The 23,452-nt window shown below is 39.6% G+C and overlaps 1 protein-coding gene across 4 annotated transcripts in view; it reads left to right on the top strand.

The window, feature by feature from the left end:
* Positions 1–23,452, top strand: part of NUP205 (nucleoporin 205) — a 64,595-nt gene extending 41,143 nt beyond the window's left edge. For 3 of the 4 annotated variants that reach the window (XM_081146713.1, XM_081146715.1, XM_081146714.1), the window contains exons 25-43: positions 336–407; positions 981–1,138; positions 1,612–1,692; positions 2,469–2,660; positions 3,169–3,436; positions 3,530–3,628; positions 5,532–5,680; positions 6,561–6,752; positions 7,628–7,749; positions 9,360–9,498; positions 11,406–11,532; positions 12,135–12,211; positions 13,118–13,246; positions 13,457–13,583; positions 17,237–17,403; positions 18,879–19,002; positions 19,471–19,599; positions 20,184–20,257; positions 23,115–23,452. In XM_081146713.1, the coding sequence (XP_081002839.1) occupies positions 336–407; positions 981–1,138; positions 1,612–1,692; positions 2,469–2,660; positions 3,169–3,436; positions 3,530–3,628; positions 5,532–5,680; positions 6,561–6,752; positions 7,628–7,749; positions 9,360–9,498; positions 11,406–11,532; positions 12,135–12,211; positions 13,118–13,246; positions 13,457–13,583; positions 17,237–17,403; positions 18,879–19,002; positions 19,471–19,599; positions 20,184–20,257; positions 23,115–23,267 (2,579 nt within the window). In that variant the 3' untranslated portion in view covers positions 23,268–23,452. Of the gene's footprint in view, positions 1–335; positions 408–980; positions 1,139–1,611; positions 1,693–2,468; positions 2,661–3,168; positions 3,437–3,529; positions 3,629–5,531; positions 5,681–6,560; positions 6,753–7,627; positions 7,750–9,359; positions 9,499–11,405; positions 11,533–12,134; positions 12,212–13,117; positions 13,247–13,456; positions 13,584–17,236; positions 17,404–18,878; positions 19,061–19,410; positions 19,600–20,183; positions 20,258–23,114 lie in introns of those variants that run through there. The other variant, XM_081146716.1, reaches the window with a different exon arrangement.

Raw genomic sequence — 23,452 nt, 5'->3', positions numbered from 1 at the left:
ATTGTCACACAGAGCCAGCGTGATCCAAGGTGTTTTAATATGTATTATATTTGCAAATTAAGCATAAGCTTTTCTAATCGTCTCTTGGGCGTGATTGGGTCCTGCCCCTTTTGGAGTTCTGATTACCCTCTTTACAACTGCGACAGGGATCCTGGAGGGACAGAGGAATTAGAGGAATGTTCTGTCCTCATCATCTTTGCATTTTAATTATCTGTTTGCAAAGGGCTCTTTGACCTAGAAACAGTGACCTAGAAATAAAATACTTCGTTATTTTCAAATAAATTTTACAAGTATGTTGTTCTGTTTCTGATCTGTTATTATTGATGCTCCAACAGATGGCGAAGGAGGCCTGGAAGATGAAGACAGGTCTGTCTCCGGGCTCCTTCACTTCGACACTGCTACAAAAGGTAAGCCCTGTGAGTCCATGGTAAATTTATAGTACGTATTAAATTGCTTAAAACGTCAAGAGGTAATTATTATGCCTATGTCTTCAACTGGTATAGAAAAGCTGTGTGAAGGATTGTCATCCAAAAAATGCTGTAACTAGGATGATAGGATGGAAAAAATATTTTTGCAAATGGATGTATTAAAAATAAGATTAAATTTTATTCAATTTTCTAGACTTCAGTTTCTAGACTAGTGTCTTTTCTTTTATTTTTAAAAAATATATCTTTATGATTTCAGAGAGAGGAGGGGAGAGGGAGGGAGAAAGAGAAACATCAATGATGAGAGAGTCATTGATCGGCTGCCTTCTGTAAGCCCCCTGCTGGGGATCGAGCCCGCAACCTGGGCATGTGCCCTGATCAGGAATCGAACCGCGATCTCCTGGATCCTAGGTTGATGCTCAACCACTGAGCCACGCCGGCTGGGCACTAGTGCCCTTTTTGAACATAGCACCGCCTAGCTTTGATTTGAGTATGTTGATTTGCTCTCCTCCTCTATGTCCCTAGTAAAATTGAACCACTTTTTTTTATTTCCAGTACGTCGAAAGATTTTAAGTATTCTCGACTCGATTGACTTCAGTCAGGAGATCCCAGAGCCTTTGCAGTTGGATTTCTTTGATCGGGTCCAGATTGAACAGGTCATAGCTAACTGTGAACACAAGAATTTACGGGGACAGACGGTCTGCAATGTCAAGGTGAGGGTGGCTTTCAAGTGTGTGCAGTATCCGGTGGTTCAGACTTCGAGTTATCAGACAAGAATACAAGCATGCAGTGGCTGTTTTCCGATAGAGATACTAGTTTATTGGATTGTTGTTTTTAGTTTTCAAACAGCTGGGAAGTCAGACTGCATAGACCACACTAACTTTACCTGTTTAAAAGATTCCTCATCCCCTTTCTCTTAGTAGCTGTGCCACCCAGCTGTAACTATGGGATGGTTTTAACCATTTAACTTTCTACCAGGTAAATGGTAATGGCCTCACTAGTAGGAGGAAAACAATCAGGGCATGCTCTTTGGTACCACTCTCAAATGTGAGGGGTACCTGATGTTTAGATTATATAAAGGTGCCTGAAACTTTCTTCTCTAGGGCAGTTTATAGGAATTGCTAGGGGTTACTGTTCAGTCAGTGTTTGAAACGGTCTTCTTTTTCTCTCTTTACCCCTTTTATAGCTTCTTCATAGGGTTCTCGTAGCTGAAGTAAATGCCCTTCAAGGTATGGCAGCCATAGGACAGAGACCTCTACTAATGGAGGTAAGCCTATCGAGTCTGTTAGTGTTAACCTTTTAACCACGTTACTTAAATTGCCAGTTAGAGGACAACACAATAAATGGACTTGTAGTTCATTAATTAATAAATTACTTAAAAATTAAACTTTAATGGAATCTTTCATTTTTGACTTTATAACTTATAAACTGAACTGAAGCTAATGTCTGTGTGCCAGAATAAATAACATTTTTTCTGCTAGGCTAGGTAAGGATTTGCAGCCTGTCCATATTGTATGTTAGACTTCACTTGCTCCCTATCAGTGAAGGAGGAGAGAGTCATTTGTCAGCACAAGTGGGGAGTTATGGGTAAGAGGTCAGGTGGGAAGAATCATATACATGGAAATACAGCTGGCGAGGCCAAAGCAAGAAGCAAGAAATAAAAGACGTGTTAAGAAAACATGCCATTGAACTTGGGTTTGAGGAACTCTAGTGCTCCAAATTTAGTATAAGTGTATAGTTGCAAAGAGAAAGAAAGTGAGGTTATGAAAAAGCTGATTTCCATCCCTACCTGCTGTGCTCCCTGCCTTACACACACATACACATACACACCCCCAGCCACATGCACACAGCCATATATATTATTTTTCATAGCACTGGCCACCAGTATAACATGGAAAGTTTTTATTGATTGGCATACATGTGGAATGTTTCCAAAATAACTATAAATGTTTCAGATAAACTGACAGTGAAAAAATAGGAATCTGTTGGTAAAAGACTTTATTTGCCATGTGTTAACCTTCAATTCAATTTCTCTGGCTTTAGGAAATCAGCACTATACTCCAGTATGTGGTAGGAAGAAACAAGTTGTTGCAGTGTCTTCATGCGAAACGGCATGTGCTGGAGTCATGGCGGCAGCTGGTAGAAATTATACTAACAGCTTGTCCCCAGGACCTCATTCAGTCAGAGGACCGACAGCTGATTATTCGAGATATTTTACAGGATGTGCATGATAAGGTGTCGTACTTCCTCAGTTACCTCCTACTGCTGAACAAATATTTATATATGTGTAGTTTGCCAAACTCCTTTTTTTCCATTTTAGATTAGGAATAGATATACTTGTGCAATACCACAACTATATCTTTCCTTGAGAAGGGTTTTAATTCTGTACAGTAGTCACTCTCAACCAGAGTGTGTATCAGAATTATCTAGGGAGTTTTTAAAAAATGCGCATGATCACATTTTACCCCAGACCTACTGAAGGGGACACTCCAGTGGTGAGGCCATTTATGTGATTTGCCGTTAAAAACCTGTAGGGAATTGTGATAGGAATTCCTTCTGGTTAAAAACATGTGTTACCCAGCATCATATTTAAATTTCTCTTTCTGTATTAGCTTTTATTTCCTTTGAACAGTACAATGCTATTCTTATATTCTTACGGTAGTTGCAAAGCTGAGCATGTATAAAGCGTATTAATGACTGACTGAAAGCAGGGTCCTCACTCTGGTTGTCTTTCTGCTTTAAGATCCTGGATGATGAAGCAGCACAGGAGTTAATGCCGGTGGTAGCAGGTGCTGTGTTCACCCTGACCGCCCACCTAAGCCAAGCCGTTCGGACGGAACAGAAGCAGCCGTTAGCCTCTGGACTGGGAGAGACCCATTACCCTTTCATACTTGATAGTTCTTTCGCCTCCCTTCCTCCAACACAGAACCCAGTGGTGGATTTCGCTTCTATTGGAGATTCTTCACTTCACATCATATTGAAGAAACTCTTAGACTTCATTTTGAAGACGGGTTTGTTCATAGAAATTTTCTGTAAATTATTGCTTTTGTGTTTGTTTTAACTTTAGTTTGAAAAAAGGTTTTTACTTTACTATATCTCCCTAGGTGGCGGGTTCCAGCGAGTAAGGACACATCTGTATGGCTCTCTGCTTTATTACCTACAGATGGCCCAGAGACCAGATGAACCAGACACCTTAGAAGCAGGTAGAATTAGATAGATCTCTGATCTCTTCCGGCTTTAGAGATTGGTTCAAGTTTTAAAAATCACTTTTCCATCTTTTGTCTAAGCAAAGCTGTAATAAACGAGTCTTCATGGAATCATTAAAGGGCTTAGTCTGAAGTAGAGGAAGAATGTTTAGTTCTCTAAAATTATGTCGGTGATACATGAGTACTGTGAAAACAGATCCTCAGATACGACCTTAACTTATGTTTTTGTAACTCGCTCTCTCGCCTCTGGTCCACTGCACCACGTGCTGTAGTGTGTGCACCCTTTCCTCCTTTGTGGGGCACCCGGTACACGTCGAGGTGAATCTTTACAATGGCTGTTTCCCTGAGCATGGAAGTGACGTTATTTTACAGTTAGCTTTATTCATAGGCATTTGAAGTATTTCTGATTTTACTATCAAAACATGTTGCATCAAATATTCTTTTATAGGCTTATGTATTTTTCAAGAATACTTCACAGTGGAATTCTCATGACAGCAGTGCACAGTTTTCTTTTGGTAGATTCTCTCGAATGCCCTCCCCTGGTTACATGCTCATCAATAGCATACACATGTCTTTTTTGGACTAATGGGAGGTTTTTCTTGGACAGATTCCAAGTAGAATTTCTTGTTCAGAAGATATGCATATTTAAAATATTGATAAATGTTGCTTTCTAAAAGGTAGTTCCCATTTTTAATTAATAGTAATAAGCTGGGTTCTTTTGTCTCCAGGTATGAAAAATATTTTTGACAGTTCAACAGACCAGTCAGTATATAACACTTACTCTATGCCAGAGCTGTTCTGCTATTTAGGAACTTGTTACAAGCACCTTCTGATAATGGTCTCCTTGTGCCCTTTAGAGAATCCTTATGAGTATTTGTTATTTTGTACATAGGTTCTTAAAAACCACTCTGTGTGTAAGACCCAGATTATCTCCTATTAATTTTTACTGACTATATCTTTTTGCATAACATCTTTCTTAGAAAGTACTAATAGCCAAATGATATATTTATGGAAATGTCCTACCCACTTAAATAAGGCACAAAAATATTTTAAGGTCATTAATAATAATAAAAGAATAGTTCAGAGAAGCTTTTTAAACAAATAGAAGCCTTTTTTTTTAGGGAGTGAGAGGAATGTGGATCCCACTCCCTCTCCCCACAACACAACTCCCCCATTTTCCTCTAAAATTTTTAACATTGTATTTAGTTGAATTGGCAAAAATCACCACTTAACCACTAGGGGGCGCTCTACATCATGATTTAGTTAAGCAGTGTGACCTGAAAGAAAATTCTGTTTTTAATTTTCAAATGATCTAGTTTTAGAATAATTTCATCACTTAATTACTTTTTTAGTCATAATTAGTTCTTATTTTCACTTATTTTAAGTAGCAAAGTACTTTTCCTCCTAGATAATAGTGTTTTTAAGTTTTAAATTAGAAATATTAAATTGAATAAATATTTACTGAGCAACATACTTTTGTGCCAGACACTGTAGCTACTTTCTGTTTTGTTTTTAAACAAAAACTGAATTTTAATGTTTATATACTTATTTTTTCATGCCACTTTTACTGTGTTTTGAATATAACCATATATACTGGATACCGGACAGCCATTTTCCCTGTTTTGTGTAAAAGGAATCTGACTTACAGAGACTAAATAACTTGCTTGTCTGACAGATTTGAGCATTAGAATTCAGTTTTAAGTTTTCTCCATTTGGTTCTCTTGAATGTTATTTCTCTTGACCTTAACACCTCACGTCATCATATTTTTGTCTTTATATGATTTGTAATTTTTCCTTATTGTAATTTGATAGATAATCCCTACCAGCATATTGTGCATAAAGTGTAATAATTCAGTGACCAAATTGGAGTATTTTAATTTTTCCTGTTTAACTCTTTTAGCCAAAAAAACCATGTGGGAAAGGTTGACAGCCCCTGAAGACGTGTTTAGTAAATTACAGAGAGAAAACATAGCCATCATTGAGAGCTACGGTGCCGCCCTCATGGAAGTGGTCTGTCGAGACGCTTGTGATGGTCATGAGATTGGAAGGGTACGGTAGCTCCTGTTTAGTATTATAATTGAATAAATATTTTGTCTTATTAAGGTATAAACTGATTCAACTTTTCAAATGTATGTTACATACTGAGAATTTTTTCTAGAATGTATTTTAGTGAATTTGCTTATTTGCTATAATTTGGAATTTTTATTTTGTTTAGTCATATGTTTTGCTTACTTCTGTTTAGAATCTCAGTTCAGGATTTTCCCTCAGAATAATCTTTTTGCTAATTTTGAGGTTGGCCTGACACTGGTAGAAACAATAGAGATGGTGCAGACAACTTCCTGCTAGTGGGAAATTATGTAGCATGTGAACCATGTTGTTGAAAACCACGAGAAACAGGATTTTAAGAAATGGGGTAAAATATAAACTGTAGTAAATTCTCAATTATATTTAAAGAAAATGCTTCTGTTCTTATGCATAGAAAAAAGACTGGGAGGAGATAGACCAAATTGGATTAACTGTGTTTATCAGACTGTTTATCAGATTATGTATTTCCTATATACTTTTTTATGTTTTCTATAATGAGTGTGTAAAATTTTGCCATTAGGAAAAACAAGGCTATTTTAAAAAAATCTTTGCTCCAGCAAGTAATGTTTAGATTATGCTGAAATATATTTAATGCCATTATTTTAATGTATTAGGTTTTATTACAGAAATAAAACTTCATCTTGAAAATTTTTCTTTTATTAAATCAATCAAAATTTTGGGTATGTAGCTTTCAATTTCTCAAACTCAACAAAATAAGAAAGTTTTATTGCAAGCAACGATTCTCTTTGTAAGAAAAGTTCTGAATATTTCCAGATGAATGCCATTTCTATCTCCAAGTTTGGTAGCCACCTGGTCCATGTCTTGCACTGTGATTTATCTTCAGATGCTGGCACTGGCTCTACTTGATCGGATTGTCTCTGTGGACAAGCAGCAGCAGTGGCTCCTGTACCTGTCCAACAGTGGCTACTTGAAGGTGCTTGTGGACAGCTTGGTAGAAGATGATCACACTCTGCAGAGCTTACTCACGCCACAACCGCCACTTTTAAAAGCCCTTTATACTTATGAATCCAAAATGGTAAGGCTTTATATTCATTTGAAGTTAGATCAGCCACTCGTTTCCTGGGGTGATAGATGTAGTAAAGAACATTACTGTGAAATAATACCTTTGGAATATTTCCATCATGTAAGCCGAATCATTCTAAGGAGTTTTGAATTTGGGGACTTGTGCTAGAAATGTATCTTCTAAGCCTGCCAAAGTGGAGTGGAAATGATCCTTAGAGGGTTAGTTAGATAGCGGGACTGCTGCCTACTAAGGTTGCTGGTGGCGGCGAATGAAGTGACACTCAGTGCTCTGTGAGGAAGGCAGGGAGCCAAGTTGTCCTTACATGACAAGATTCTGGCACAGTAGTTGCCTCCTGGACACCCCAATGTAGATGTGCTGGTTCTAGTTTAAACACAGGATTTTTAGTGCAGTCTTTAATTCATCATTTCCTTTACTCCAAATCTGTTTCCTCCTGCTTAAAAATATTACAGTGTCATAATAATAGAAGCACTAAAGTCTTACATTGTTTATTAACTTTCCCCCCTTCCATTTATTTATTCAACAAGTGTTTATTAAATACTTATAAGCCAGGTGTGGCACCAGGCACTAGGGGATACAGCCATGGGCAAAACGGACAGCCTTCCCTGCCCTCCATGAGCCCTCATGATGATAACAGAAGCTACTGTTCAGTTGGATACTTATTTTGTGCAAAACATTGTATACGGCACTTCATATATGCCATGCCATTCAGTCCTCAAAAAATCCTATGAGAAAGGTGGTATAATGTGTCCCTTCAGACCCAGCCCAGAATTCCTCTTCAGTGATGGTGCCGTCAGAGAGTCTCCTTTTTATCTGAGGCCCTTGGGTATGATTTCTGCAGTGATGATTTTCCTTTGGTGACTTCCTAGGCATTTCTCACAAGAGTGGCTAAGATACAACAGGGCGCTTTAGAGCTGCTGAGGTCGGGGGTGATTGTGAGGCTGGCGCAGTGCCAAGTCTATGACATGCGCCCAGAAATGGACTCGCAGGGGTAAGTGTCCACATAGATTGTTTTGTTCTCCGAGAAGGATTATTAAGGAAAAAAAGAAATTCCAACATAATTTTGCTACTGGTTTATAATTCTGTCTGAGCAGTACTCTTTTATCTTGATGGCTTTTTGGTGGGGCAGGGGGGTCATACATCCCTGCCGTTTACTAATGAATGCAAGTTGCTAATAAGGGTAAAAGTGGCTGTCGACCTAAAAGCTTTCCATTTTAGAACAGTGATGTAAGAGGGAAATGGGAGACCATTTGTTAGTAAATGCCCCCCCCAACTTTGTTTTGCTCAGTAGTAATACATGTTTTCAGTCACAGTGGTCTTTTAAAGTATCATCATGAAATTATAATTTGTTGTGGATTTTGTATTCCTGATGACTGGAATAGCAGTTTATATTTTTCTCATTTTATCATTTTACCAGCTGCTTGCTAATTTCAAAGCTTCCGATCAAATTATTTTAAGTTTCAGGCTTTCTAGTAGATTTCCCAGTTCAGTTTGAATATGGGGTGGTTGTTTTTTTGTCTACATGGCTGCAACATTGTTAGGCAAATAGCCTGCCCTCCTAGCAGCAAACAATGCTTAGGTCAGTTTCTCTAATTTTCTTCAAAAAATCCAGTGTCAAATTGAATATTTGAGGTTTTCAGGATTAACTGTAGAACTATTTTACCTCCAAAATTTTTTAATATTGCATTTTAAAGTTTTAAACATGAGAGTTACTATTTTTATCCTATGTGAAGAGCATTGAGTTCATTATGTTGTTCAGATCATGGCACTTGTCTGTGCAAAGCCTTTCTCTTATTATTATTTCTTTAAATATATCTTTATTGATTTCAGAGAGAGGAAAGGAGAGGGAGAGAGAGAGAGATAGAAACATCAATGATGAGGAGTCATTGATGGGCTGCCTCCTGCACGCCCCCGCCTGGGGATCGAGCCCGCAACCCGGGCATGTGCCCTGACCGGGAATCGAACCCCAATCACTTGGATCCTAGGTTGATACCCAGCTGAGCCACACCCAGCCGGGCCTTTCTCTTATTTTATTTCCCTTTATTCTCATATTCTGCTTCTATTCCCTTCTCTTCAGCAGGCAACTGATTTTCTTTAGTCTAAAACCTTAAATGTAAACATTTACAGTATGTAATAGTTTTATTAATATAATGATCTGAGACTTAATCTTAAAAGTCAAGTGAGTTTTACAACCTCATTTTTACTTAAAATTTAAAAAACAAAAAACAAAATGGACTACAAATGTAGATTCCCTTGTGGCTTTGGGTACAGGAGAGGGAAATTTGGGGAAGGACTTGTTTTTATCTATTTCTTACTTATAGTCTCTATGGCCACAGGGAACATTTAGAGTGGGATAAATATGTTTAGGAAATTTCAAGCATTGTCTTTTCAAATTATGCAGACTTTCTTACTAAGATTTTTCAAAATGTAAGAAACTTCTGTGGTTTTCCTGTCTCTGTGGGATGCAGAGTACTCATCAGTAGCTCCGTACCTTGAAGCCACCTGCGGTGGTTTGCCATGGAGGAGGGCGGTCAGGGACGTGTGAGTGGGCCTTAACCCTTGCACTGTTGCTCTCTTCTTGTTCGTTGGAAATGAATGAAGCATGTTTGGCATGAGGGACCCCCCAGTGTTCATCCCAACTCCAGTGGACCGGTACCGTCAGATTCTTCTTCCAGCTCTCCGCTTGTGCCAGGTCGTCCTCACGTCCAGCATGGCCCAGCACTTGCAGGCAGCAGGGCAGGTAAGGGGAACCTGAGCATAGAAATCGGCTTGTGCCAAATCCTCAGGTTGCAAATGCAGAAGGCCTAGCCCTAGGCAGCAGGAGTGAATTTACCATAGTTACCTGTTCGTGGCCCACCCCGGTGTCGAAAGCAGGCTGCTGTACTTTACTCTGCGCTTCATCGGCCTGTTTTTATACTTTTGTTTGAATGAAACACCACAGCTAATTAATAGAGCAATGAGATAGAAAGCAGGAGATCTAAATTTGTTCTTCAGTAAAAGGAAGCTGTTGTGATAGGAATAAGCTGGCTTCTAAAATGTAATTTAACCAGTATTTATTGAGAGAAGGCGATGCACTGCGTTAGGCCTTGCAGAAAATACAAAAGATAGATGATATGCCACATTTCGTTGTGATATTTAGAGGATGAACTGATTTAAGTAAGTGAATTTTCAAACTCATAAAAAATTTTGAGCACCAGAAATTAGTTTTATTTTCACTGTTTTTCGGTAAACCTTCAAAAATACATATATAGGGTATCCCCCCAAAACGTATACACATACTTTGAATAAGTATAAAGGAAGTGTTTATTAAAATACATTTCATTTTCAAAATTGAGCTCTCAGCTGTTGAAGTGTGTATGAATATTTTGGGGACACCTGTATTTATTTCTTTAAACTAGTAATACACTATCTCTTTTAGCCTTTCACTGATTAATTAGGCTCTTCATTATGAACCTATAGTCTCATTGTATTGCTCTATTACTGTGATCCTCTCAGGAACTGTGTCCCAATAATTTGTGGTAGTTTTGTCCGCTTCTCCTGCCATCGGGTGAGGCTGACCTCGCTATGATAGAGCGCTGCTGTGTCTGACATGGCACCTTATTTATACTCCATCTGTCTAGGTGACAGCCTTCCCCTTTCATACCTGGCCTTCAAGCCAGTTCTTTGAAACTCAGAGACTTCCCTTGTCTTCTACTCTAAGATTAAGATGTTTTAGTAGAAGTTGGCCATTGTGGTATAAGATATTGGTTCCCTAATACCAGTCTTTTACTGACTGTAAGCAGAATCCCCTAAGGAGCGTCTTTGAAAAATACAGATTACTGTGTTCCACGTCCAGTGATTATGGGCCAAGACCAGGACTCTGAATTTAAAAAATAAAGGGGGCACAGTTCCTGAGTGATTCAGATGTTCAGCTTGTTTGGGCATCGTCTCTGCGAAGGCATTTATGATCAAGTTGAGGAGACTTGTATATGAAAACAATTAGCATCTTCCATGGCGGTTCACTGTGAATGCCAGGTGGAAGGGCAGAGTTCGAAGGTCAGAGTTTTTATCGCAGTCACTTTATCCAAAGGAGAAGTAAACAAAAGCTTTTATGTGATTGTCCCCAGGTCGCACTAGTCAGGCTGTCATAGAACAACTTCAATAACTCATTTCAATATCTGCTCATTTAAAACTCATGTTCTAGTTCCATTTGGACAAAAATAAAAGAAGTAAAATAAGAGTCAAATGATAGTTTTCATACGCTAGTTCTAAGTTATATTATACTCTTATACAGTAGCCTCTAAATATATCAGTTTTTAAAATTTATTGATTGATTTTTAGAGAGAGGAAGGGGGGAGGAAGTGAGACATTGATTTGTGGTTCCATTTATTTATGCATTCATTTGATCCCATATGTGCTCTAACAGGATCAAACCCACAACCTTGGCATATCAGGATGACATTCTAACCAACTGAGCTAGGCTAAATATATTAGACTTAACTTTTTTAAGAATTTTAGGTAAATGTTTGCTGCTTGAAGAAATGAACTATGCAAGCACAAAAGACAATTGCTTGTCTAATACTCGTTTACATTGAATTGCTTGCTTCAGAATTTATAATGTTTTACTCTTTTGCCTGTGTCTTTGTTTCTCCCTTTTTCTTGGCGTAGGTGTTGCAGTTTATCATTTCACATTCCGATACCATACAAGCCATCCTGCGCTGCCAGGACGTCAGCGCCGGGTCTCTGCAGGAGCTGGCTTTGCTCACGGGCATTATCAGTAAAGCAGCACTTCCCGGTGAGTTGAGCGTGTTGAATCGACTTTTAATAATTCTTTACAGACTGGCGTACACACTTAATAGAATGAGATTTAATTGCTCTCTAGCTATATGCGACTTATGTGAAATTGTCACTAACAGAGTTCATTGCCTTTTTAGAAGTAAAAGTTTATGTTTATAAAAATGATATCTGCTCATATAAAAAATGCAGAGTCCAAGATAATAATTAACACTCAAAATCCTACTACGTAGAAATTACCAAAAGTTAACATTTGGTAAGTAGCTTTTCAAACATTGTTCTGTTTGAACAATGCTCATATGTACATAAAAGAGAGAGAAAAATGGAGACATACTGAGGTAATTTATAAGTAACTTACTGCTGAGTTTAGGAAACTTAAAATTTTATCTCAAAACCTTAAAAAGTGCCCTTTAAAATCATGCATTGAATCTAGATTTAGGTTGCATATGAATTGTAATATTTCTCCAAACTCCTTCTTGGCAGAGTCAGAGTATGTTTATGCACATAAAGAAAAGAAAATACTAGAACTGCTCTTCTTAGCTTTTTGATGGTTTTGTTTTCTTGATTATAAAACTGCATTTAAAAGCATTCCAAATTTTCTAGGTATATTAAGTGAACTGGATGTTGATGTAAATGAAGGATCCCTAATGGAGCTACAGGGGCACATTGGAAGATTCCAGGTAACTGACTTTTATTTAAAGAGCAGCTGTAAGAAGTTCAACAAAATGCAGCAGTCCCTTCGCTCATCCTCCGAAGTCTGTTCCCTGGATTTGGGCAAACCCTTTCAACAACTTTAATTATTCTTTCTTGTCTCTAAATAACAAGCTTATATCCCTACCTCTTTATTTGGTTTTGGGAATCACCTATTGCCTTCCCCCGAGGAGGCTGAGAATTTGATCTCTTTATTCCTTTTCTTCCATCTTAAAATGTGTACATTTCTTATAACCCCCAACTCAACATAATTATATCATAATTTTGATTGGATCAGTGTGTAGTGTTACGTTATTATTACTGTGTGATTGTCATGGACAGTGTGTTACTTTTCTATGTAACACTGTTTTCCTCAGAGTAAATAAATTTTTTTAATTGCTTGGTTTTTAGGTTCTTATTTCTGTCACCCACTCTTCTCTAATTGTGTAATCTCCTATCAATATATTTAAACAGATAGCTTGTCAATTAGATATTTTATCCCAGTCTTTCTGGGAGCCTCCTGGCCTGCTTTGACCATCTTCACTTTTTATGGGCTACAGAATAATTATATTTATGTACTAGAGTTCATAGCCCATTGTTTTTGATACAGTGATTTTCTTAACCAATTTTTTGTACTGTTTTTCATGTACTGTTTTTCAAGTTTCCAGAAGTAAATGTTGCCATCAGCATTTTTATGTACAAAGTTTTAAACTGTCGATTAAATAATGTAACTGGTATCATTAGTTCCAGTTGACACATACTGCAATAAGAAATCAGACACTTTAAAGAGTAATTCTACTCCCCACTGAGTTTTTCTTTTTTATATCCCTCAAGAAAGAGAGGTTGCTAATTTTAGTGTTTAGCTAGATATGAACAAAATATCTTTTCTTTTTTAGCGCCAATGCTTGGGACTACTGAGTCGCTTTGGTGGCTCCGACAGGCTCCGTCAGTTTAAATTTCAAGATGATAACGTGGAGGGAGACAGAGTGATGAAGAAAGATGAGATCGAACTGGCGATGCAGCAGGTAAGAGGAGCGAAGTTGTATACCTGTTGTTTAAGATTTTTATGTGTTTAGAAATATTTGATAAAGGTAACATTTGAGCAGTTTTACAAATTGATTTATAACTTTGTTGTAATTTTACCAATTGATCAGAACTTTGTTCTTCAGGTTGGTATTTCCATGATGTTAGAGCATCTGGGAGCTGATATTTTTGTCACTGCCCTTCCATTGTAGATTTGTGCCAATGTCATGGAATATTGCCAGTCCCTCATGTTGCAGAGCTCCCCCACCCTTCAGCACGCCGTGTGCCTCTTCACCCCGAGCCTGTCGGAAACCGTTAACAGAGATGGGCCCCGGCAAGGTGAGGCTCCTCTCTCTCTGTATCTGAAGAACTAGGTTGTTATGATTGTGACAGGCTCTAATCAGCTCCAGTAAGACGTGGTGTCTTCTTTATGAGTAACAGTGGGAAACTTTAGAGCAACTTTAAGAAGGAGTGGTGAGGAGGTACTGTTTTCAGACCTGTGGATAGGCTGGGAGCTTGAGAGAAGAGAGAAATTCTAGATTTTCTGAGGATAAATCTAGAAGAGCCTTCTGGCCAGAGTATAGTTTCGAATAGTACTTGAGATCCTAAAGGAAGGAACTGGGATTACCGGGTAAGCTAGCTGAGTGAGAAATATGAAAATGTGACAGCCTCGTTCTCTCCAAACATGTATTAGACTGTTTGGGACCCTGTAATCAGTCCCTGCGACGCATCGGTGTTTCCCTCAGCCTTTTTTTTGTTCTTTCCCTTAAATCTTTTCAACTGATCTCTCTTCTAGTTCACTTATCCTTTCCTCAGTCAGCTCCATCTGGCTCTGGAGTTTTTATTTCAGAAATGGTCTTTTTTATTCCTAGAATTTTCATTTGTTTTGTGTGTGTTTTTTAATATCATTTATATTTTCTCTACTGAGATCTCCTATGGATTTTATTGATTATGAGCATGTTGTTTTCTCTTGGTTAGGATAGTCAGAACAGCTACTTTGAAACCCTCATTCACTAATTTCCAACATCTGAGTCACCTGAGATTAGACTTGATTGGTTTTCTTGTCTCTTGAGAGTGTCTTCCATTTTCTTAGTTGTTTGTATGCTGGGTAATTTTAAATTGTACACTGCACTCCCTACCAGTGTCTCTCTGCTTCTGTTCACTCTGGTAGCGCCAGGTAGTTGTTTCTGTATTGCTTGTTGGTCTTCTACCTGTTGTCTGGTATGACTTTAGCTTGTCATATTTGGAAACAGAAGTCCTTCATATCTAATTAGATACTTTTACTTAAAGACACCTTTTATTCATTGATTCTTTTGGAGAGTAGTCTTACTTAGGTAAGAATATGTCTTAAAGAAATTGAGGAAGTAGTATTAAATCATTTAGACTGGAGATATAAAACAATATGACTTAAGCAAATTAGTTCTACATAGTTCTAGTTTTGTCCTGTATTCAGAAAGTTTGCTTCCAGGAAGATCGCTAGAATTAGAAGGTGCCACCCTGGGAAGAGTCCCACTTTGGGGCGATAGTTATCCTGGCCTGCACTCACCAGGTGGTTCAGCAGAGGTGAAAGGTGAAAGATTGCTTTCACTTTGGAATGATTGGCAGTCCTACTCTAAATCCCTCATTCAGAACAGTGGTTTGCATATCACCCAGCAGTGACATTTAACCGTATCTCTTCCCTCTCCCTCTGGCAATTTGTGAATGAATATGAATCTGTATAAATCTTGTAGGTCTGGATGGAGACTCTGCCTCAAGAGGGCAATCCTGCTCTTCCCCCTTCAATCTAACACTATAAAAACAAATTTAACTCAAACATGAGATTTTCAAACCAAATCGGAATTTTGTCATATATTCTTCAAAAACATTAGTCATATGCTAATAATGATCAGTAATAATTATTAAAACTTCACTTAGTGTATTGTCATTTGAGCCAATCTTTCACAAACTATTATAATTCTTCGATCTTTAATACTTAAAGATGAACTTTATAAAGCCTTATAAATTGATCTTTATTCTCCCTCAGGCTTTTTAAACAGTTAAAAACCATATTTTCCTCTGCCAGTTCTAGACACAGAGTGGACAGGTGTGTGGTAGGTCTGAGAACACTGAGTTATAGAGACGCCGTTGAACCTACCAGTTAAGAACACAGGCTGGTGATGAACTGCCTGGATTTGCATCCCAGTTCTACAAGTGACTATTCGCATGATTTCAGAAAAATCATTTACCCTCTTCATGCCCTGGTTTCTTTATAAAAGGGTAGTAGACAAGTCTGCTCCAATGAATTATTGTAAGGATTGAATGTGTTACTGTACGTGAAGTGCTTTATTTTTAAATATATTTTTATTGATCTCAGAGAGAGGAAGGGAGAGGAAGAGAGAGAGAGAAACATCAATGATGAGAGACTCATTGATTGGCTGCCTCCTGGACACCCCTGATTGGGGATCGAGCCCACAACTCAGGCATGTGCCCTGATAGGGAATTGAACCGCGATCTCCTAGATCCTAGGTCGATGCTTAGCCCCTGAGCCACAACTGGCCGGGCTATGTGAAGTGCTTTAGAACAGTGTCTGGCACTTAGAATTACCTAAGTGTTAGCTATTGTTATTTTCATTCTTGCTTTTGTTACTGTTTTATCATTTAGTTTATTTACTATGACTTGTGACCCAGGGACCCTTCCCTGTGGCACCTCTGCAGCCTAGACCTCATGATCTTTCCTGTGGGATCTGTTTCTGTAGTGAAATTTTCTGTGAGCCATCCTCACCTGATGTCTACACCTGTTAGCCTCTGAACACTAATGTTTTCTAGACTTGAGCATGTTAGTGTGTGAGAACTCCTGAAATGCAATGGAGTAACCTCAGCATTAGACCAGACCGTCCTCTGTGGATAGCTTCCTACCAGGAGAGAGATCACACACCTGTCATCTGGGGACCAGGGTACATAAGTCATCAGGAGGAGGCTCTGTAGAGACGACTTGTATTGTAAAGACTGCCACACCTCCACTGAAGACTGGAACGGGAAACCTGGCAGATCAGATGATTCTGGGATATCCTGGTCGGTGGCAGCATCCCTGACAAAGGGACTGTTCTCTCTCTTCCCCTTCACACGAAGACCTATGAGACCTAGCTTTGGAGCAAAGCTAAGGGAGGTGGTAGTGAAGGAAGCAGATACAGATCTCTCCTTTGGTATTCATGGCAGTTAGGGGCATTAAACGACGATTATCTCCATACTGAACTTGAAATTACTAAGGTTTCTCGAGAAATCCCTCATCATAGAGGAAAGTGCGGTTTGCCACCCACGGGCTGTCTGTAGAGCAGCAGTGCTGTTGCTCTAGCTCTTCCCTCAGCAGGCGGCGTCTCTGACACCTCAGTTCCTGTTACCTTCATCAGAAGGTAGTCCAGTAAAAGGCAGATCGTTTCGTTTTGTTTTGCTACCCAAATGGAGTTACTATGGTAAAAGACTTGTTAAAGTTCAAATCCAATGATGTATTTTAGTTGGTGTTTCCCTTCTCTTTTTGGAAGATGACTTTGAGCTGGGAGTTCAGCAACCAGAAGGATGCAGACTGGAAATGAATCCAGGCAACTAGAGCAGTAGGGCGAGGCAGGAATTATTCACCGGGGGACAGGAACCTCCAAGCTTGTGTATATGGGTGGTGGTGGGGGGTGCACATAGGGGGAGGGGTGGAGTGGGGAGAATGGTGTAAAGGTTTATAACAGAGTTCATCCAATAAAGGTCAGATCTATCTGTGTCCATTAGTCAAATTTTCTTGCTCTCTCAAGGTCTTCAGCTTTATGCTCATCCCTGATTATGTGCTTACAGTACTCCTAGCCGCTCCTTTGAACTGTCAGTGGTATTTAAGAGTAGTCTTGGGTTGGTTTTAATAGTAGTTTACATGCCCTTAACTTCCTGGGCATCCCTTGTTATAAAACAGGTAATTTGAAATTCATATAAAATGCTTGTAAGTAGAACATTGTTTTTTATCATCAACCCTGTTAGATACCCCAGCTCCAGTAGTTCCATATTGGCGCCTGCCTGGCTTGGGCATTATTGTCTACCTGCTGAAACAGAGCACTAATGATTTCTTCAGCTACTATGACAGTCATCGACGGAGTGTCAACAAGCTACAGAATGTAGAGCAACTTCCACCAGATGAGATAAAAGAGGTATGAATCTTATAATGGGCTGTGAAGCCACTGACTTCACTAATAGGGACCAGGGTGCTGATGTCAGACCTGTGAATAAAGATGACATGTGCGGGGAGACAAAGGAATTAAAATGATTCCTCTGTGTGGCTTGGGGAGAGTCCCGCACCTTAGCACCACGCCTCATATGCATGGAGACTTGAATGAAAGGGTGAAGTCGCACCTTTTCAAGGAAACCACCTGCCGTTGGTAGAATGGCGGCCGGCCTTTGAATAAGGCTGTTTATACGCTGCCATCTGTGTTGTGAGACAGGCTTCTGCCACAGGTGCTTATTCAGTAGATGCAGTCCCTCAGGTAAGATGTGTCTGTGCCTTCAGCATCTTCAGAGGCTGTTGACTAAAATTTTCAGGCGGGGGATGTATCAGACGTGTCTGCCTGCTCTTGGTGACCCAGAGTCATTCCCTGGCAGTTACTGTGGCTGAAGATGCCAAGTTGCCAGGCTTGCTCCCTGAGTAGCCTGCCATCTTTCCCATTTGGCACAGTTGAACTGCAAGGCATCTCTTGGCTGGGCTGCAGCTTCCTGGCATCCTGTGGCGGCCTGGGTGTTGCCATTCGTGGTTTGCGCTAACTCTCCGAAAAAACTATGTCATCTTCAGAGCAGTCAACGCCTGCTCCCTCTTGCCACTCTCCTGATCATCGTAGGGAACGTTTATTGAGTGTTTACGAGGTGCTTACAAGTTCTATCTGAATACATGAGGCAGAAGTTGTTGCTCTTCTCATTTCTCAGATGAGGAAACAGGCACCGGCAGTTCAGATACCCAGACCCACAGCTAGCAAGTCCAGATTGAGGCAGGAGTTACTCACTGGGTTCAGGTAGTCCCTGAAATTGTGTGGTTTACATCTGGCAGCCCTTCCCCATCAGGTGTAGCTTATGGGCAATGCTAATACTCGCAAGAGGAACCGTAGCTTCACAATAAAGCACATGACCTCCCACCGGCCCTACTTCAGCACGCCCTCTGTCAGACCCAGTGTCTGGATTTTAACTGAACCGTGAGCTTATAGGTCTGCCAGATAGAGGTGACGGGGGAGGTTCTGGTTGGTGATCTATGTTTTTTATGCTCTAGAAGTCTGCATTTTCTTCAGAAGATGCGTGACAGCTGTTACAAAAATGCTGAATGGCATTGTACACCTGCTGCTGGAAAAGCCTGCTATTTTCTGTCGTAATTTGCCAAGAAATTCAGGGTTGATTGAAATGTCTGTTTCAGGGACAGGACTTTGTCAAAAAGCAACAGATGACCATTTGTAATTTGCTCCATTTTCTTTTTTTAAGTTACTGGCTTCCTAACTAGATAATGACCCTTGTCTGCCAGGATGATTAAATTTACTTGAATGTTTTTCACAGTGCTTATCACAAGCCACCTGCTTATAGTACATTTTCATTAATTTTTGTTATAGTTTGTGTCACTCTTAATACTGCATTTGTTTCTTTTTCTCAGTTGTGTCAGTCTGTGATGCCTGCTGGTGTTGATAAAATCTCCACTGCCCAGAAATATGTTCTAGCGAGAAGGCGTTTGGTGAAGCTGATCAACAATCGAGCTAAACTGCTTTCCCTTTGTTCTTGTATCCTTAATGAAACCACAGTGGGACTGGAATGTGGCCTTCAAGAGAACCTGCAAATGTAGGAACTGTTTACTTATTGTCACATTATTTGGGCATCAAAACCGTATGGAAAGGATGTAATTATTGTTCATTTTCCCCCCAGCAAATACCTGATATATTTCCAAATCAAAGTATTTTTTCTTTTAGAGTAGCTAGTAGTCCTGATGATGTATACAGACACCTTCTGCCTGGACAGGAGACAAGGACACTGGAGCCTGCGCTGGCCCAGCTCCCCACGGTCCCCGCCTCCTCAGCACACCTTGCTGCTTTCTGGGGAGACACCTTCCGTGGAGCCTTACCCCTGGCTGTTCACTAAGGCCGTGGGCACATCGCTAGGTGGTGCAGACTCTCCGTTTTTCTCCTCCTTAGAAACTGGCTGGTAAAGAACGTGTGCTGAGATTGTTTTCCTTTACCTGAGCTCTCCTCTAGTCATCGTAGAGACCTGCCTATTTATTCTTTGGCGCCATCTGGAGTACTACTTGTTACATTGCACGCCCACGGATTCTCAAGATTCCTTGTTTGCCTCCAGGACCTTGTTAAAAAGCAGAAGGCTACAAGGTAAACTTTATTCTGCAAATTAATGAACCACAAATGCCTTTGGATTTTAGTGCCTTGAGAAACTAGTTACATTTTAATTTATTTTTTTACATGTCTAGGTTACTAAGTGGATTGGATAATTGAGAGCTACTTAGGTATTAGACATAGCTTTATTTTGTATTTTACTTTTAGCCATGGGAAATGGTGCAGAGCATAAGAGCATCTTAGAGGCTGCTCCTCAGTTGCTCCTCAACTTCTTTCAGTTAAGGGGTGACCCAGCTCCAGAGTCCCCTGGTCCCAAGTAATTGTCCAGAAGGGTGGAAGTGGGTCAGCCGAGGCCAGGCTTCTTGTTGCTGGAATGAGCCTCTGTGACTGATAAGCATGTATTGAATGGGTCCCGTGGGGGAAAAAACAGAAGACAAGCTTTCGAACCCTGGCCTAGACCATTGAAATGCTTCCAGGGGCTTCCATTCACTGAAAGTTGAAATAAGGTTCTGTCTTGAGCCATGTTTTCCATGGTACTGTGGTTCATCATCTCCAGGTTCTTCCACTGTATTGTAGACATAAACTTGCAGAGGTGGTTAGAGTGTGTCTTTTGTTTCTAGATGCCTTTGCTTCAGAAGCCAATATGGATTTTAGAAGTGGACTGACGATAGTGAGCCAACATGACATAGACCAGGTAAGGCTCTATTCTCATATGCTTTTTTCATTTCTGAAAGGAAAAAGGAAAAGTCTAGTGTGTTAGCAAGCTCATTTTCAGGATGTATACAAAGACCCGATTTGAATTCTGGCATGGCCACCTAACAGCTGTTGACTTGGAACAACTTACTTAACTTCTGAGCCTCCATGTCCTCATCGAAAAAACGGGAATGATAGTTCAACCTCAGAGAATTTAGTCAGAATTAACTGAGGTTTCATATGTGAGACTCCTAGGGTGGTACCTGGAACCCAGTAAGAGTTCAGTCATTGGTAGTCATTATGATCTGGAAACTCCTCTAATTTTATTTTTAGTAACTCTGTAGAATTTTTAGGCATAAAGTGTCACTGAGCACTTAATTTTTCAGAAAATAATTTAATGAAGAGATTGTGAGTAGCCATTAAAAATTTAACTGTAGTAGACTATAATGTTATACAGGTCATGTGTGGCTTAACGACGGGGATACATTTTTTAGAAGTATGTCGTTAAGCGCCTTTGTGGTTGTGCCAGCCTCACAGCGTGCACTCACACAAACCCAGGTGGTGGAGCCGACTACACGCCCAAGCTGGATGGTGTAGCCTGTGGCTGCTGGACCAGTACAGACAGCATGTTACTGTACTGAACACGGAAGGCAGTTTTAACCCAATGGTATTTGTGTAGCTAAACATATCTAAGTATAGAAAAGGTACAGTAAAGATACGGTATAAAAGATAAAAATAGAGCACCTATGTGGGGAACTTGCAGGACTGGGAGTTGCTGTGGGTGAGTCGGCGACCGGGTGGTGAGTGAGTGTGAAGGCTGGGACACTGCTCTACACTACCATAGACTTTATAAGCACTGCGCACTTAGGCTACACTAAATTTAATAACTTTTTTCTTCAATAATAAATTAACCTTAGCTTATTGTAATGGTTTTACTCTATAAACTCTTTAATTTTTAAAAAAACTTTTTGACTCCTTTGTAATAATACTTAGTTTAAAACACCACACCCATTGTATAGCTGCACAAAAACATTTTTATACCCTTCTTCATAAGCTTCATGCTTTTCCTGTTTATTTATTTATTTTTAAACTTTTTGTTAAAGACTAAGACACAAGCACACACATTAGCCTAGGCCTCCACAGGGTCAGGGTCATTACATCTTGTTCCACTAGAAGGTCTTCGTGGACAGTGACACACATGGTGTGTCATCTCCTGTGGTAACGGTGCCTCTTCTGCATTTCCCCGAAGGACCTGCCTGAGGCTCTTCATGAGAAAGTGTCCTTTTCAGAAATTTGTCTACAGTGGCTTTTGGTTTGTTTCTTTTTTCATCAGAGATTTGCTTGTAAGCAGATAATGCACCACAAACATTCCTCTCTCTTCTATATATATTTTAATCCTCACCTGAGGATATTTTCCCATTGCTTTTCAGAGCGAGTGGAAAGGAGGGAGGGAGGGAGGGAGGGGATGAGAGAGAGGAACATTGATGTGAGAGAGACACATCGACTGGATGCTGCTGGCTGCCTCCCTCACGTGTCCCCAGGGATGGAGAGGGAACCCCCAACCCAGGTATATGCCCTTGACTGAGAAGCGAAACTGCGACCCTTTGGTGCACCAGCTGACACTAACCACTGAGCAACACTGGCCAGGGCAACATTCCTCTATTAATGATGGCAACCAAGTCATTAGGTGATAGGAAGCTTTCAGTTTCATTGTAATCTTTTGGGACCACTGTCACGCAGTCTGACGTTGACTGAAACGTCATTATGTGGCACACGACTGTATACGGTATTATGTACTTAGTAGCTCCTTGATCAATAGTGTTGGAATTGAGTGAAGAGCATTCCAAAAACAATTAAAATGAAAACCTTATATGAAACAAATGCAAAGTCTTAGGAGCAAAGCAGTTATCAGGGTTTGTGATATTAGGGAAAATGAATTACAGCTAGATCTGCTAAAATAGATGTCCTTGGCCACGATTTAATAAAGCCTCTGCTTTCCCCTAAACCCCTATGGTCACTGCCTTTCTTAAAGCTGAAGGAAAGAGGGGCACAGTTGCAGCATTTCTCAGACCCACACTTGGCCGGACTACATTTGCCTCTTAGTGACTTTATAACAGTAATTTTTTTTAGTGTGATGTTAAATGAGGCCATGTGCAGAATTAGCTAGAGAACAGATCTTCCAGAAGGTGTTTAATAAATAGATGTGGAATTAATGACTGTTTCATTAGACTGGTCTGTTATAAAGTTAGAAGAAATGCAGGATTAATAAATAATCTCACTGTGCTTTAATTTTAATGCAAAGTCGAAAGCAGGTAGGTTTACATAATTTTGTACTTGATTTTAGCTTTTCAGTGTAGTACCAAAAAAATCCATCTGGAACTACATAGGCATTCTAAAATATATCTAAGGTTTAAAGTGTATAACAGATTCCCTTCCCACATTTATATATTTTCCTAAGGGAAAACATGCACGTTTGTTTGTTTTTTAAATTGTAAAATGAAGTAAAAGTTCTTTCTAGTGTATCCTTTGTTTCTTTCTCCAAAGGCATCAACTCTTAATAACTTCTTCCACGGCCCTTCAGGAAATGTTTTTGCGCATATGTCCACACGTCAACAGCAGCATCAGTAGTTGTTATTTAAAGCAGATTTTAAATTTTACACATTTATACAAGAAAAGAAAGAGGGGAAAAACAGTACAAATAAATTCTAGGGTGGAAAATGTGATAGTTTTTTTAATTTGGTACATGAGAAAGGACCAACATTATAAAGATGCAAAGGTATTTTAAGTTGGAAGACAGAATGAAACAAATATTTGAGACTGCAGTTTTACTAATGAAATGTTCTCTGTGTTACCTCTAGCTTCAGGCTGATGCCATCAACACTTTTGGAGAATCACTACAAAAGAAACTTCTGGACATTGAAGGATTATATTCAAAAGTTCGATCTCGCTATTGTTTCATACAAGCTCTTGTCAGACGTATCCGAGGCCTACTGAGGATATCACGGAACTGAGAGCCATGCTCGTTACACTCTTCTAGGGAAGAGATGAACTGGGGAAAACTGTCTCCTTTTTATAGATTAGTTTATCTCTAAATTATGACCAAAAAGTATTTTGCTATTTCTTTATATATGGACATTTTTTTCTGTAAACTTCTTTGCCTGATTTCATCCTCACTAGTAAAAAATAAACACTTTTT

The sequence above is a fragment of the Miniopterus schreibersii genome (genome assembly GCF_964146895.1).
Source record: "Miniopterus schreibersii genome assembly, chromosome: 9".
Classification (NCBI taxonomy): domain Eukaryota; kingdom Metazoa; phylum Chordata; class Mammalia; order Chiroptera; family Miniopteridae; genus Miniopterus; species Miniopterus schreibersii.
This window is presented reverse-complemented; position numbering and strand designations above follow the sequence as displayed.